Genomic DNA, 11,649 nt, shown 5'->3' with positions numbered 1-11,649 from the left:
TCGGCCAATCGAGAGGGACGGGCGGCGGGCGAGCCCCTGAAGCCAGCGGCGCGGGCGGGGGGCGGCGCGTGGGCACGCGCGGAGGGAGGATGGCGGAAGAGGCCGGCCTTTGTCAGAGGAGCCCCCGCGCCTGGGCCAATGGCAGCGCAGGGCCGCCGCCGCCGCCCGGCGCAGGGCAGGGCGCCCGCGGCGGGATTGGCGGCGGCGGGGCCGGCGGGGGCGGCGATTGGGCGGCGGCGTTCGAAGGCAGGTTTGGCGCGGGGCGGCGATTGGCTGCGCGGGCGCAGCGCGAGCCCGGGCCCGGGGCGGAGGGAGGGAGGCAGAGAAGGAAGGGCGGGGGGCGCGCGCGGGGTGACGCCGCCGCCGCCGACACAAGGGGGACGCGGGCGGGCGGCGCGCGGGGCCCAGGGCGGCACCGGCGGCAGCGGCACCGGGACGGCGGCGGCGGCCCCGGCTCCTCCTCGGCGGCCCCGGCGGCCGCTCCGTCCCTCGCCCCGGCGGCACCTCCCCATTCCCCTCCCTCGGCCCGCCCGTGTCCGCCCCGCCGGATGGCGGCGGCGGGCGCGGCGGCCGCCCCGGCGCTTTATGCCTGCACCAAGTGCAACCAGCGGTACCCGTTCGAGGAGCTCTCGCAGGGCCAGCAGCTGTGCAAGGTGCGGCGGCGGCCCCGGCCGGGGCTGCTGTTGGGGCGGCGGGCGGGGGCGGAGCGGGGCCGGGGCTCGGCGGGCAGTAACGCGGCGCTGTCCCCGCAGGAGTGCCGCATCGCCCACCCCATCGTGAAGTGCACCTACTGCCGCTCCGAGTTCCAGCAGGAGAGGTACGGCGGGTTCTGCTCGGGGCCGGGCGCGGTGGCACGAGCGGGGCCTGGCCGGTCCCGAGAAGAGCAGGCTGAGAGGGGATCCATCAATGCATGTAAATACCTCCGAGGCGGGTGCCAAGCGGGTGGTGCCCAGCGACAGGACGAGGAGCCGTGGCCATACACTAAAACACAAGAAGTTTCACCTCTACATAAGAACTTACTTACACTGAGGGTGGCAGAGCACTGCATCAGGCTGCCCAGGGAGGTGATGGGGTCTCCCTCTCTGGAGACGCTCAGGATCCGCCTGCACGCGTTCCTGTGTCGCCGCTCTGGGTGACTCTGCCTTGGAGGTCCCTTCCAACCCAAGTCTTCTCAGAGTCTGCTTGCAAGTAATTGCATGGGGAACAATGTCAAAGTGCATGTTTGTCACCTAATTCAATGTTGTGCTATTTTATCTCTTTAGCAAAACCAACACAATATGCAAGAAATGTGCCCAAAACGTGAAGCAGTTCGGAACGGTGAGTAGTTACTTGGTTCTTTATGCTGAAGTTTAGCTTGTTTGTGCTTCAAACCAAAAACAAAATTCTCTTGCTACTAATCTTCTTATTTTCTTTTGAGGAAAAAAAAAACCAAACAAATCCACACTATAGATTGCCATCTAGAAAGGTGATGGAAAAGCCTGACATATCCTGATTTCCTCTGTGGGCTACTGTTTCTTTTCCCAAATTGAAACCCATTTAGGTAATATATAGCTTAACAGTTAAGAATAATTTCAATATAGCTATTTGTAACAAAGCAATGTTATTTCACACCACACACGTTCCATTATTCCCTGCATATTTTCATAAGCACATGCTTCATGGCAGGAAGACCATTAGCTCTCATTGTTCTTAACAAGTGGTAAATGTGGAAGTCTAGTAATACCACATACTTTATATAACGTAAGTCTTAAAAAATGCATATTAATCGTGTTAAACTAATAGGTACAAAAGATTTGGAGTATTATCAGCATTCATGTTACTTTATATTTTCTCATGTTGTATTTTAGCTTCAGTTCTGTTGGAAAAATTAATTTTTCTATCATATGAATGCACACATTCTATCTGAGCTACTGTGCAGATATGAGTTTTTAGGAGGTATCAAAATAATCTTGTGAAACAAAAAGGCATGACTTCGCTATATTTGACATAAACTGTATTAGTTGAAATTCAACTTTTTTGAGAAGCGTAATAGCTGTTGGTATGTAGTCAGGCACTTTGTGAATGTGTATGTAAACTGAACAAAGAATTGCTTTCAGAAGCTTAAATTGCAGCAAAATGAATTGCAGGACAGAACCATCAACGATTTTATCAGTAGTTCATCAAAAAAAAGAACTGCACTGAAGATAATGAGCCACTTCTAACCTATGAAAACTGACATCAATTTTATTTTTCAGCACTCTATTAGTCTAGTTGACTGTATGATATAAAAGTTGATAACCTGACCTGATAGTTCAGATCTATTTGATTGCTTTTTGTTTGGTGGTAGGGTTTTTTTTTGTTTTGGTTTGGTTTTTTTTTAAGTTTCCTGCAGAATTTCAGGGATTAGGATACTAATCTTGGAACTGTAGGGTTATTGAATCCCTGAGCTGTGCAAAGGAGAGGGATGCCATCAGAGACTTCCAGTCTAAAAAATATCACTTGATTACTCTTATTTTAAAGTTGTGCAAGTAATTTCTTAAGTAGTGTGGCAAGACTGAGAGAAAATATATTTTAAAAAATATATTTAAAAAAATAAAATGCAGTAGGTGTAGAGATTAGTAACCAGATAGATGTGTGCTTCTTTTTTTGTGTCTGGGTTTTCATGGAAAGTCTAGGCTGGTTTTAATCCTTGCAGAAGCATCACTTTAGAGGAAAAGTTTAACACTGAAGATAAAAATGGTAGGAAAAAGGTTCTTTAAGGTAGATTATTTGAAACTCTTCCAGTTTCGAAGCATGATTGTATGAATTGAAATAGCAGAAGTTTCATTACTGCAAATACAAATGTATTGACTTTTTTTTTCAGCCCAAGCCTTGTCAGTATTGTAACATTATTGCAGCATTTATTGGCACAAAATGCCAGCGTTGCACCAACTCAGAGAAGAAGTATGGTCCACCCCAGACCTGTGAGCAGTGCAAACAGCAATGTGCTTTTGATCGAAAAGAGGAGGGAAGAAGGAAGGTAGGCTTTGTTCCACATCTCTCATGGCTTAGGCTGACAATAGTGTTCCTCTTTCAGAAGACAAAGATTAACAGGAATGTGTCTTAAGTTCTCTAATACTAGATTCAAGTTGCTGATATGTGCTTTACAATATTTTAATTAAATTTTGTAACTTGCAATTGTTACTTTAGCTACTGAGCTAACTTTTAATTAAATCATTTTTTGTGAAAATAGGCATATGTGTTCGCAGACAGTTGTATCTGGGGAACAGAAGTTAAACAGCTCAACAGCTCCTCATATTTTGATATTTATTTTACTTTTTTTTCCTATCCGTTGGATTTCTTGTATGTTCATAACTTGAGTCTGTCACTTTACCTCTTCTTATTTGCCTGCCTTGCCTTTAAGTAGAGCACCAGAGAGGTAGACTGCTCTGAGCAGCCCTTTGTGTTCTGTTTTGTTAAATAGCTTTGGTGAGTGCCACTTTCTCATTCCAGAAGGTGCTGAGAAAATGACCTCAAAAGCCTCTTGACTGAACCCAAGGATAATGCTGTTTTTACAGAAGAATTTACTTGGTACAAGTAACAACGTTGTAAAAAAGACTCGTCCTTTTAAAAAGTTTTTGTTATTTCTGCATTGTAGAGCAGGTCCAAAAATTGCTAGGACTCTTTGTAGCATAACTTTAAAGGACAAGTGAAATAAGATTCACATTACTAAAAGAAACTTACATATACTGGAGATACAATAACGATGTTTCATAGCAAAGATGTCTGGTTTTCCCAATGATAGTGGGTGAAGTGAAACAAAATCTTATTGCAAACACTGAGTACGTCTCTCTAGTGCAATATATTTGGAAATAAAACCTGAATTATTTCTCAAAAGGTTGATGGAAAGTTGTTGTGTTGGCTCTGCACGCTGTCCTACAAGAGAGTGTTACAGAAGACAAAAGAACAGAGGAAGAGCCTGGGATCTTCACATTCTAATTCCTCATCCTCATCTCTTACTGAGAAAGACCAGCATCATTCAAAACACCACCACCATCACCACCATCATCATCGTCACAGCAGCAGTCATCATAAGTAAGTATTTCAAAAATTGAAATAGTTGTTGGTAGCTCTTCATCTTCTGTGTTCTGTTTGTACTGAGTTGTAAGGAAAACTATTTAAACCATGGTGTCAAAAGCAGTAGCAGAGCATTGTTCTTCATGGTCTTTCAAAGTCCTTGGATTCTTAGAGTTTAAAGGAAGGTGGTTCATTTAAAAAAAAAAAAAGAGAATTCTTGGTGATTGTCAAACTAGGTGATGTTAAAATTGGTAAGAAGGCTAGAAAAAAGGCTTATGGAATGGCTATAGGAACATGTTACTTGAGGGCAAACTTGTATTTGGGTTTCTACACAGAACTGCTGTGTGGTACCTGCATTTGCCAAAGGTGTTTTAGCAGTGAGAATCTTCATCCTGACTCACTTCACCCTGACTTATTTGTGTACGAATACTCACAGTTAAGAGGAGAAGCAGAAACAACAGTGCGTGATTGCCTGCTGTCTAGGACCAGTTTGTACCTCTTTGCTAGCTTTTATAATCAAGTCTTGCTGGAGTAGGCAGTTTGGGAGCAGCTGTGATACAGACATAGGGACATAAGACTGTCGGTTCAGTTACTGTCACTCTAATAACATTTCACATAGTTTTCTCCCATTTTCTGCAGCTTTTCTCAACACATCCTCTCTGGCCGTGGCATAAGCAGCATACCAATCTTAATGTACATACCAAATTTAATTAGTCATAAACTCCAGAATTCATTTTGGATTTTGTGCTGCTATAATAGTAGTTATTATTCTTATTTTCATTGATAGATTTGTGACAGCATAACTTCAGAACTACTTACTTTTTATACTGTGTCTGCAGTGGTAATGATCCTGACCCCAGACACACAGACACTTTCCTTCTAAACTTCAGTTTCTAGTGCTTATAATTTTTAATCTTGTCTGAAACTTGCCTAAGTGTGACTTAAAGATAGAAGCAAAATAAGATGAAATTATATTGGTAATGAGTAAAAGAGAAAGGTCCATACTTTCACTTTTAAAAAGAAAGAAATAAGATTTAGTGTTTTAGGAATTCAAAGAAAAAAATTATTCTTGTCTGTGCATAGAGTTATTGTACTGTTCCTGTTCTTTCAAATCTCTGCTGAAAATTTAATTACAGAAAGTTAAATCTAATTTAATGCTTTTGGCACAGGTACAGTAGGGATTAAATAAAAAAAATAAGCTCTTTACTACTGGACAGAGCTTCTGATATACTCAAGACTTATAACAGTACGCATATTGCTACAGATCACAATGTTCCTGGCTTCCCACCTTTTTTTTTCTGTAGAGTGCCACAGGTCCATTGCTTCTGGTCCAATTAATAAGACTCTTTTCCCCTGACCATTTCAGTTTTTGTTAAGATCAGACAATAGAGACAATGAGGTAGAAATACAGATTCTTTGAACGATTTCACTCAGTGCATTCTTCTTCATTTCTAACATTCCTGTATCAGTGTTCTTTATTAGTTCCTTTTGAAACAATTGAAAATAAATGGTTACACCCAAGAAGCAATTATTTTCAGGCATCCAAAACTTAACTTTACTCTTATGGTGCCAAATGAGCACCATTTCAGGCAATGTTCAAATGGCAGTATAGGGATGTTGGGGGCCGCGCCATAGGGATCCCAGGAGAGCTGCTAGCTGGCTGAATACAAGATTAGCAAGACAAAGTTCGCAAAAATTGTGAGGTATCAGCAAAAAGGCTTAGCCATCAGTCTTGAGGTCTACCCCTTGTGACTTGTAATAGTGTAGATATTTAGCGGAGAAATAATTTTATAGCATCCTGACATACTAAACCATGGCCAGGAACTCCAGTGTCCAACTGAAAATTCATAAATGATCACCATATTAGGAAAAAATAAAGAGGGGAAGGATTTTTCTCTAGTACAGATACCATTCATGTAAACTTACAAATAATGGCATGTTTGATCAGTTACCAAGTACATTTCACATATTTCAGAATCAGCAATCTGAGTCCAGAACAAGATCAGGGACTATGGAAACAGAGGTAAATATTATATTCTTAATTAATTTTCTTTTAATTTATTTTGCAGTTTTCATTTAAATAATTTTTTTTGTTCTTGCATTTCTGGCTAGTCTCTAGCATTCCACCTAGGAGCATGAGTTAGTCTTTTTTTCATGTACCAAATGGTGATATTAGAGAGTTGCATAGTATGAGGCTTTAGGTTTACATTTTGTTTGATTTCAGCCATAAATCCTCTGCAGCTATTCAGAATGAAACTCCAAAGAAAAAACCCAAACTGGAATCCAAGCCATCAAATGGAGATAGGTAAAGTTACATTTTTGTAAAGCTGAGCCATTTCAACCAAAGAGAGCACTGATTTGTGGCCAGTTGCCTTTCTTTGTTTGCCTGAAGAATGAGGGATGTGAAACTTGTGTCCTGCCAGATGGATTATTGGGTGGCATCTGAATGCTGTCAGTCAATTAAATTACTTTATTTGCAGAAAACTAGCAGTTATTTTCCTGCTTTTAAACTGTTTGGGGCAAAATTAAACAAAGCTTATGTATAAGGTAACAGTTATCAACCCAGTGGTGTTCCCTCACATTGGGAAATTGTTTGATCAGTTAGATGCAGGGTAGAACCTGCTGCTTTAAGCTAGCCCAGTATCTGGAGAATTATTTTGAACCTTAATGTGGGAGCCTGAATCTTTAGTCTGTCTCTGGCCAAATGGTCAGAATGAAAGTTAAAAGTGGCTGCTTCAGTCAAAAAGTATTTGTCCCCCTCAAAAGCTAATACTGAATTATATTTCTGCAGGTGTATGTAATGTGTGCCATTAGTAAGGTAATTTGCCAGTTGCATCCATTTCTGTCAGGTACATACTTTTTTTGCATTAGTCCTTAAGGATGTTTATGGAATTATTAATTCTTGAATTTGAATTTTTTTAAGTGGTTTTCTTTTTTCTTTTGACACTGTAAGTAACTCTTGGTTTTCATTTTTAGTAGCTCTATAAATCAGTCTGCAGATAGTGGAGGAACCGACAACTTTGTCCTCATAAGTCAGCTGAAAGAAGAAGTAATGTCACTTAAACGTCTTCTGCAGCAAAGAGATCAGACTATTTTAGAGAAAGATAAAAAGGTAAAAATTGCACCTGCTTAATAAGAACTTTCCAGTTTTGTTTTCTGCTTTGTAGTCTCCTAAAAATGTCAAAACAATAAGATAACAAAAGTCAGATACTGTTGTTTTATATAGCAGCTAATCAGATCTTAACATCTGAAGGAAAACTTTTGGACATTTGTATCATGAATATATTTTGTTTATTAAGTCAAAGTAATTCATCTTACCTCACTTCAGCCATGAAAAAGTTAGCCTATTACTCAGGCTGCATGCCACAGGTCATGGATAAAGTGCTGGACAGTAGTTTGCATGTTTTACATGCTCTTAACTGAGTCATGACAAAGAGTAGTAGCCATACTGAATTTAGCATAGTTTTTATTTAATTTTAGACTAAAGCAACTCTAGCCATAATAAAGCGATATTCAAATTTACATTTGTAGTGTTTGAAAATTAAGTGGTTTGTTTTTATAGGATTAGTAAGTATGTATGTAAGTAAGTATGTGTACTGTGGGTTGTCAAGTCTTTGTGGGTAGTCAGAGACTAGAAGAAAAGTTTGGATTAAGTGGCTGTCAGTCATCAAAAGTTAAGTGAAATCATAGGCCCGAGTGGCTGCAGCAGAACTCTTACAGAAGATTCACCCTTCAAACAAACTAATGGCTAACAAGAAAAAAGAAATAACAACAAATACACACTTTGATTTACATTTATTTTATTTCTCTGCCATCTGAATAACTATGTGCATTCTAGAGCACGGTAACAGTGGCTCTAAAATGTCTGTTCAGGATTGAGTAGGTTATGGAATTGTATTCCAAACAAATTTATTGGTGTTTTAACTAAAATTTGGGCTGTGAACACATAGTACCCTACCAAACACTGATGGTTAAGAAAAACTCATTCATACTGAAAGGAAATTGCTTCCACTTTTAAACCATAGTTCAGTATCTTCATTTCTACACATAGTTTGTTTTGTAAAGGATATTGAACCTATTTTGATTTATGTCACTGTTAATATATACCTAATGTTGGAAGTACATGCTATTTAAGCCTTTAAGTGTTTAATGTGAAAGAGCAGAGCAGTCTGTCATGAATTCTCTTTAGGTGTTTTCTTCAGAGGACAGGCATTAGGCTCTGATCTCTCTCTTATAAAGCCAGGAGAAGATCATGAGTCAGTAGAAAATTCACTTATCTCTTTTTATTTTCAATCTACTGGGCAAAGCTAACAAAAGTGGTAGGTAAGGAAATGTCACCTACTTCTGCATAACCACTGTAGTGACTTGTTTTGTGCTGTTTCCATAGGGAGAGCATCTATTGAATTTAATATCCTCGCTGCAAAATCTATTTAACTTCAGAGTTCTTCAAACTTAGTCTCCTTCAGGCACAAAGTCCTCACTTTCAGAATGTCACTTCCTTTTTCAGCTGCTGCAGGGAGGACAAAAGCTGAACACATTATACACTGTTTGGATTGCTGAAAAAATTACAACAAATGAACATACTGCAGATTTTTTTTTTCACTGTGAGATAGTAAGTTTGAAGACATGTACTAGGTGAAAAGCCTGAGCCATACCTGTGGGAGATTGCTGTTAAGGTCATGTCTCAAGATTTGTGAGGGACAGCATTTGAACAGTTTTGAATGCTCCAAAAGTAAAACATCTGAATTGTATAGCATGGCAACAAAAACAGCTCAGTACACCAGTTTTACAGATAATACTTATTCATCACTTTCTTTTATGAGTCAAGGTATCAGCCATGTCATTATCAGTGCTTATTATTTGCAGTACTAGCCTTGTTTGTCTTTCTGCACAAAACGGTAACGAGAAACCAAAACATTATCACATTATTGTGGGGCCTTGAGACTTCATTATTAGGACAGGACCACAGTTTGCTGAGTGTTCACAGGTAGTGTGTTTGCTTGGCTAGTTGCATACTTCACTGTGGTGCAACACTACCATAGTTTTTTTTATATTTAGTGTGAGCTATGTGGGTTTGCACCGGATGCCATGCAGTCTACAACAGCCATAAGTGCATGCCTTGAGCAGCAGTGTGTGTTCAGTGAGTTATGTACCATTATAGCAACACAGCTGCACTTGACCTGATTGCCTGTTCTTTTGAACAATGTCTGTTTCACTACTTGTGATTTAACACATACTAAGGTTGGCAATAGGAGTCTTGGTAGTCACTTTAGGAGGGTATGCTCTGGTTTGTTATGGCAGGCATCTTTGCTAGCAAAGAGGCTTCGTTTCCTAATAAATCTGGAATGTATACATTGTATATATTTTCCCTTCTGCTTAGGACAAAATGTAGTGTAGAAGGACACAAAAACATCCTTTTTATTATCTTTGTAGGGAAGATTTTTTGGGTGTTACCACACCATATAACTGAGAGATGTAACTGAAGATTGTGGTAAGCATCTCATGGCTGAAAGAACGGCAAACGTTATAAATCACCAGTCTTGTATTTGAATTTTTTTTGTTGAGGTTTAGCCTGTTCTATACAAAATCCTGAGCCAACAGTACGGTTATATTACTGCAGTTGCTTTCTGCATATAAAATAGGTATACAGATTTTTTCAAATTGCTTCTCAAGTGCTGAGCTGTCAGTACTGCAATAGTAAATAAATACAATGTTTCCTGAGATTCCTGAGCCTTTGCTGATGATTTCATATATTGACTAGAAGATGTATCCTGTTGCAGTTTGAGGAATCTTCATAAAATCTGTGTTTTTAAGTTGACAGAATTGAAGGCAGACTTCCAGTACCAAGAGTCCAACTTGAGGACAAAGATGAACAGTATGGAGAAAGCTCACAAGGAAACTGTGGAACAGTTGCAGGTGTGTAATTGCTTATCAGTGCTTGGGAAAAACTTCTCATGGAATCATATATTCAAACTGTTCACTCAGCATGTTCACTCAGGATTGTTCACTCAATGCAGTAGTAACAAGTTCATGAGTGGTCATTGCCATGCTTAACTTTGGATGCATTGTACAGCAGTTCTGCAGTTAACAGACAGTCTCCATATGAGTTAAACTCACTCTTTGAACTTTAAAAGGTAAAGCCTTACCTTACATGTTTTCTCAAAGTTTATTTTTTGTGTCTGTTCTCTTGACAATTTATCAGTTGTCATTGGGCTATGGATCTGATTTAAGCATTCAGCAATAACACAGTGGCAGCTAGATGTCTCTTGTTAAAGTATGCTTTATCAGGAGGAAAGCCTGAATTAGTTACTTTACAAATCACAGACTGAGCAGACACTCAGTGCAATAGTGGATATACTAAATTGTGAGATGTGGGGAGTGTGGTTACTTTCTCTGAAGACAGACTATGCATATCAAAAAACATCTACAGATCTTTGAAAAGTGATCATTACCTTCTCTGAATGTTCTTAGCATGTACATTTTGAGAATTTGTTCATAAATGCAACACACATGACACTACTATTTCAGTAACTCATACATTTTTAATTTGTATTGCAGGCCAAAAACAGAGAACTGCTCAAACAGGTCGCAGCATTGTCAAAGGGTAAAAAGTTTGATAAAAGTGGGAATATCCTCACATCTCCTTGAGGAACTGGTTCATTGTGGGGTTTGCTACTCAATGTACATTTGAGTAATTCTGTGAAGCCCTTAAAATCCTGTGTAGTGGAAAAAATATTTTTGCACACCAGATTAGTTGGCATGTTTCCTACATGTTTTTATAATTAATATGCAGCATTTTTTAGTTACTGTTCAGATGAAATACTTCAACTGGCTTGAAGAATGTTTTTATTTTTTTGATATTGGAAACCTTTTGCCAGCAATAGTATTAAACAATTGCATAGAGAACATAGCAGTGCTCTCTCTGAAAGGACAACATGCAATAACAAACTAGGTGTACTTTTTACAAAGTAGCAACTGAGTCTTTTAAACTATAATGATGTCAGCCAAAAGTTCATGAATCTGCAATGACACTGAACACTGGTTTCTGGCAACTGTTCTTTTACTTTGTATGAAAATATAAATTTGGAATGAAAATCATGGTGCTCTCAAGTGGAACTAAAAAGAGGCATATATGTACGTGTAAATACGACTGTAACGGTTATATTCTTAGTTATAACAAGTAATTAGTGTTTTACATTCTTGTGATAGGGACTGACTGAAAGATTATCTATTGTACAGTAACAGAGGCAGTGTGGTTTTTGTAAGATTTACTGTAGACTTTTCTTGCAAGTGCCTTTCTCCAACTGTTTATTTATAGGAATGTTGGTATTTTGTACATAAGGTTTTTATGTTTTAAAAATCATGTTTAATAAATGTTTTATGTAAATATAAATGTGTGTACAGAGGAATCTGAAAGATCAAAGTGGCTAGTGCAGTGCTCGAGGCAGCATTAAGAGCTGGCTAGATGATTGATGGACAGTGAGTATTGGCTTTAGATAACCTTTGTAGCTTGTGTCTGTGAGGTGTAGAATTTTATTAGTGCTGCTTATGCCAAATACGTCCTAAACAAAAAACAATTTTTTTTCTGCCACACTGGAGTTTGTGGTTTGTTTA

The 11,649-nt window shown here is 39.5% G+C and overlaps 1 protein-coding gene across 3 annotated transcripts; it reads left to right on the top strand.

Annotated features, from left to right (window-relative positions):
* The first annotated feature begins 459 nt into the window (after positions 1-459).
* FAM76B (family with sequence similarity 76 member B) lies at positions 460-11,428 on the top strand. Of its 3 annotated transcripts, none has more exons than XM_021544963.3 (10): positions 460-653; positions 753-817; positions 1,263-1,317; positions 2,843-2,998; positions 3,857-4,053; positions 6,011-6,058; positions 6,260-6,340; positions 7,015-7,147; positions 9,850-9,951; positions 10,594-11,428. In XM_021544963.3, exons 1-10 carry the CDS (start codon positions 549-551, stop codon positions 10,681-10,683), a joined length of 1,032 nt encoding a protein of 343 aa, XP_021400638.1. In that variant the 5' UTR covers positions 460-548; the 3' UTR covers positions 10,684-11,428. The 3 variants fall into 3 exon arrangements, with proteins under 3 accessions (XP_021400638.1, XP_077637464.1, XP_021400639.1); XM_077781338.1 differs by having other exon boundaries at positions 7,012-7,147; XM_021544964.3 differs by lacking the exon at positions 6,260-6,340 and having other exon boundaries at positions 462-653; positions 7,012-7,147.
* Positions 11,429-11,649: the final 221 nt, after the last annotated feature.

The sequence above is a fragment of the Lonchura striata genome, chromosome 2 (assembly GCF_046129695.1).
Source record: "Lonchura striata isolate bLonStr1 chromosome 2, bLonStr1.mat, whole genome shotgun sequence".
In the NCBI taxonomy this organism is placed as follows: Eukaryota; Metazoa; Chordata; class Aves; order Passeriformes; family Estrildidae; genus Lonchura; species Lonchura striata.
Note: the sequence above shows the minus strand (reverse complement) of the source record. Positions and strands in the feature narration are given on the sequence as shown.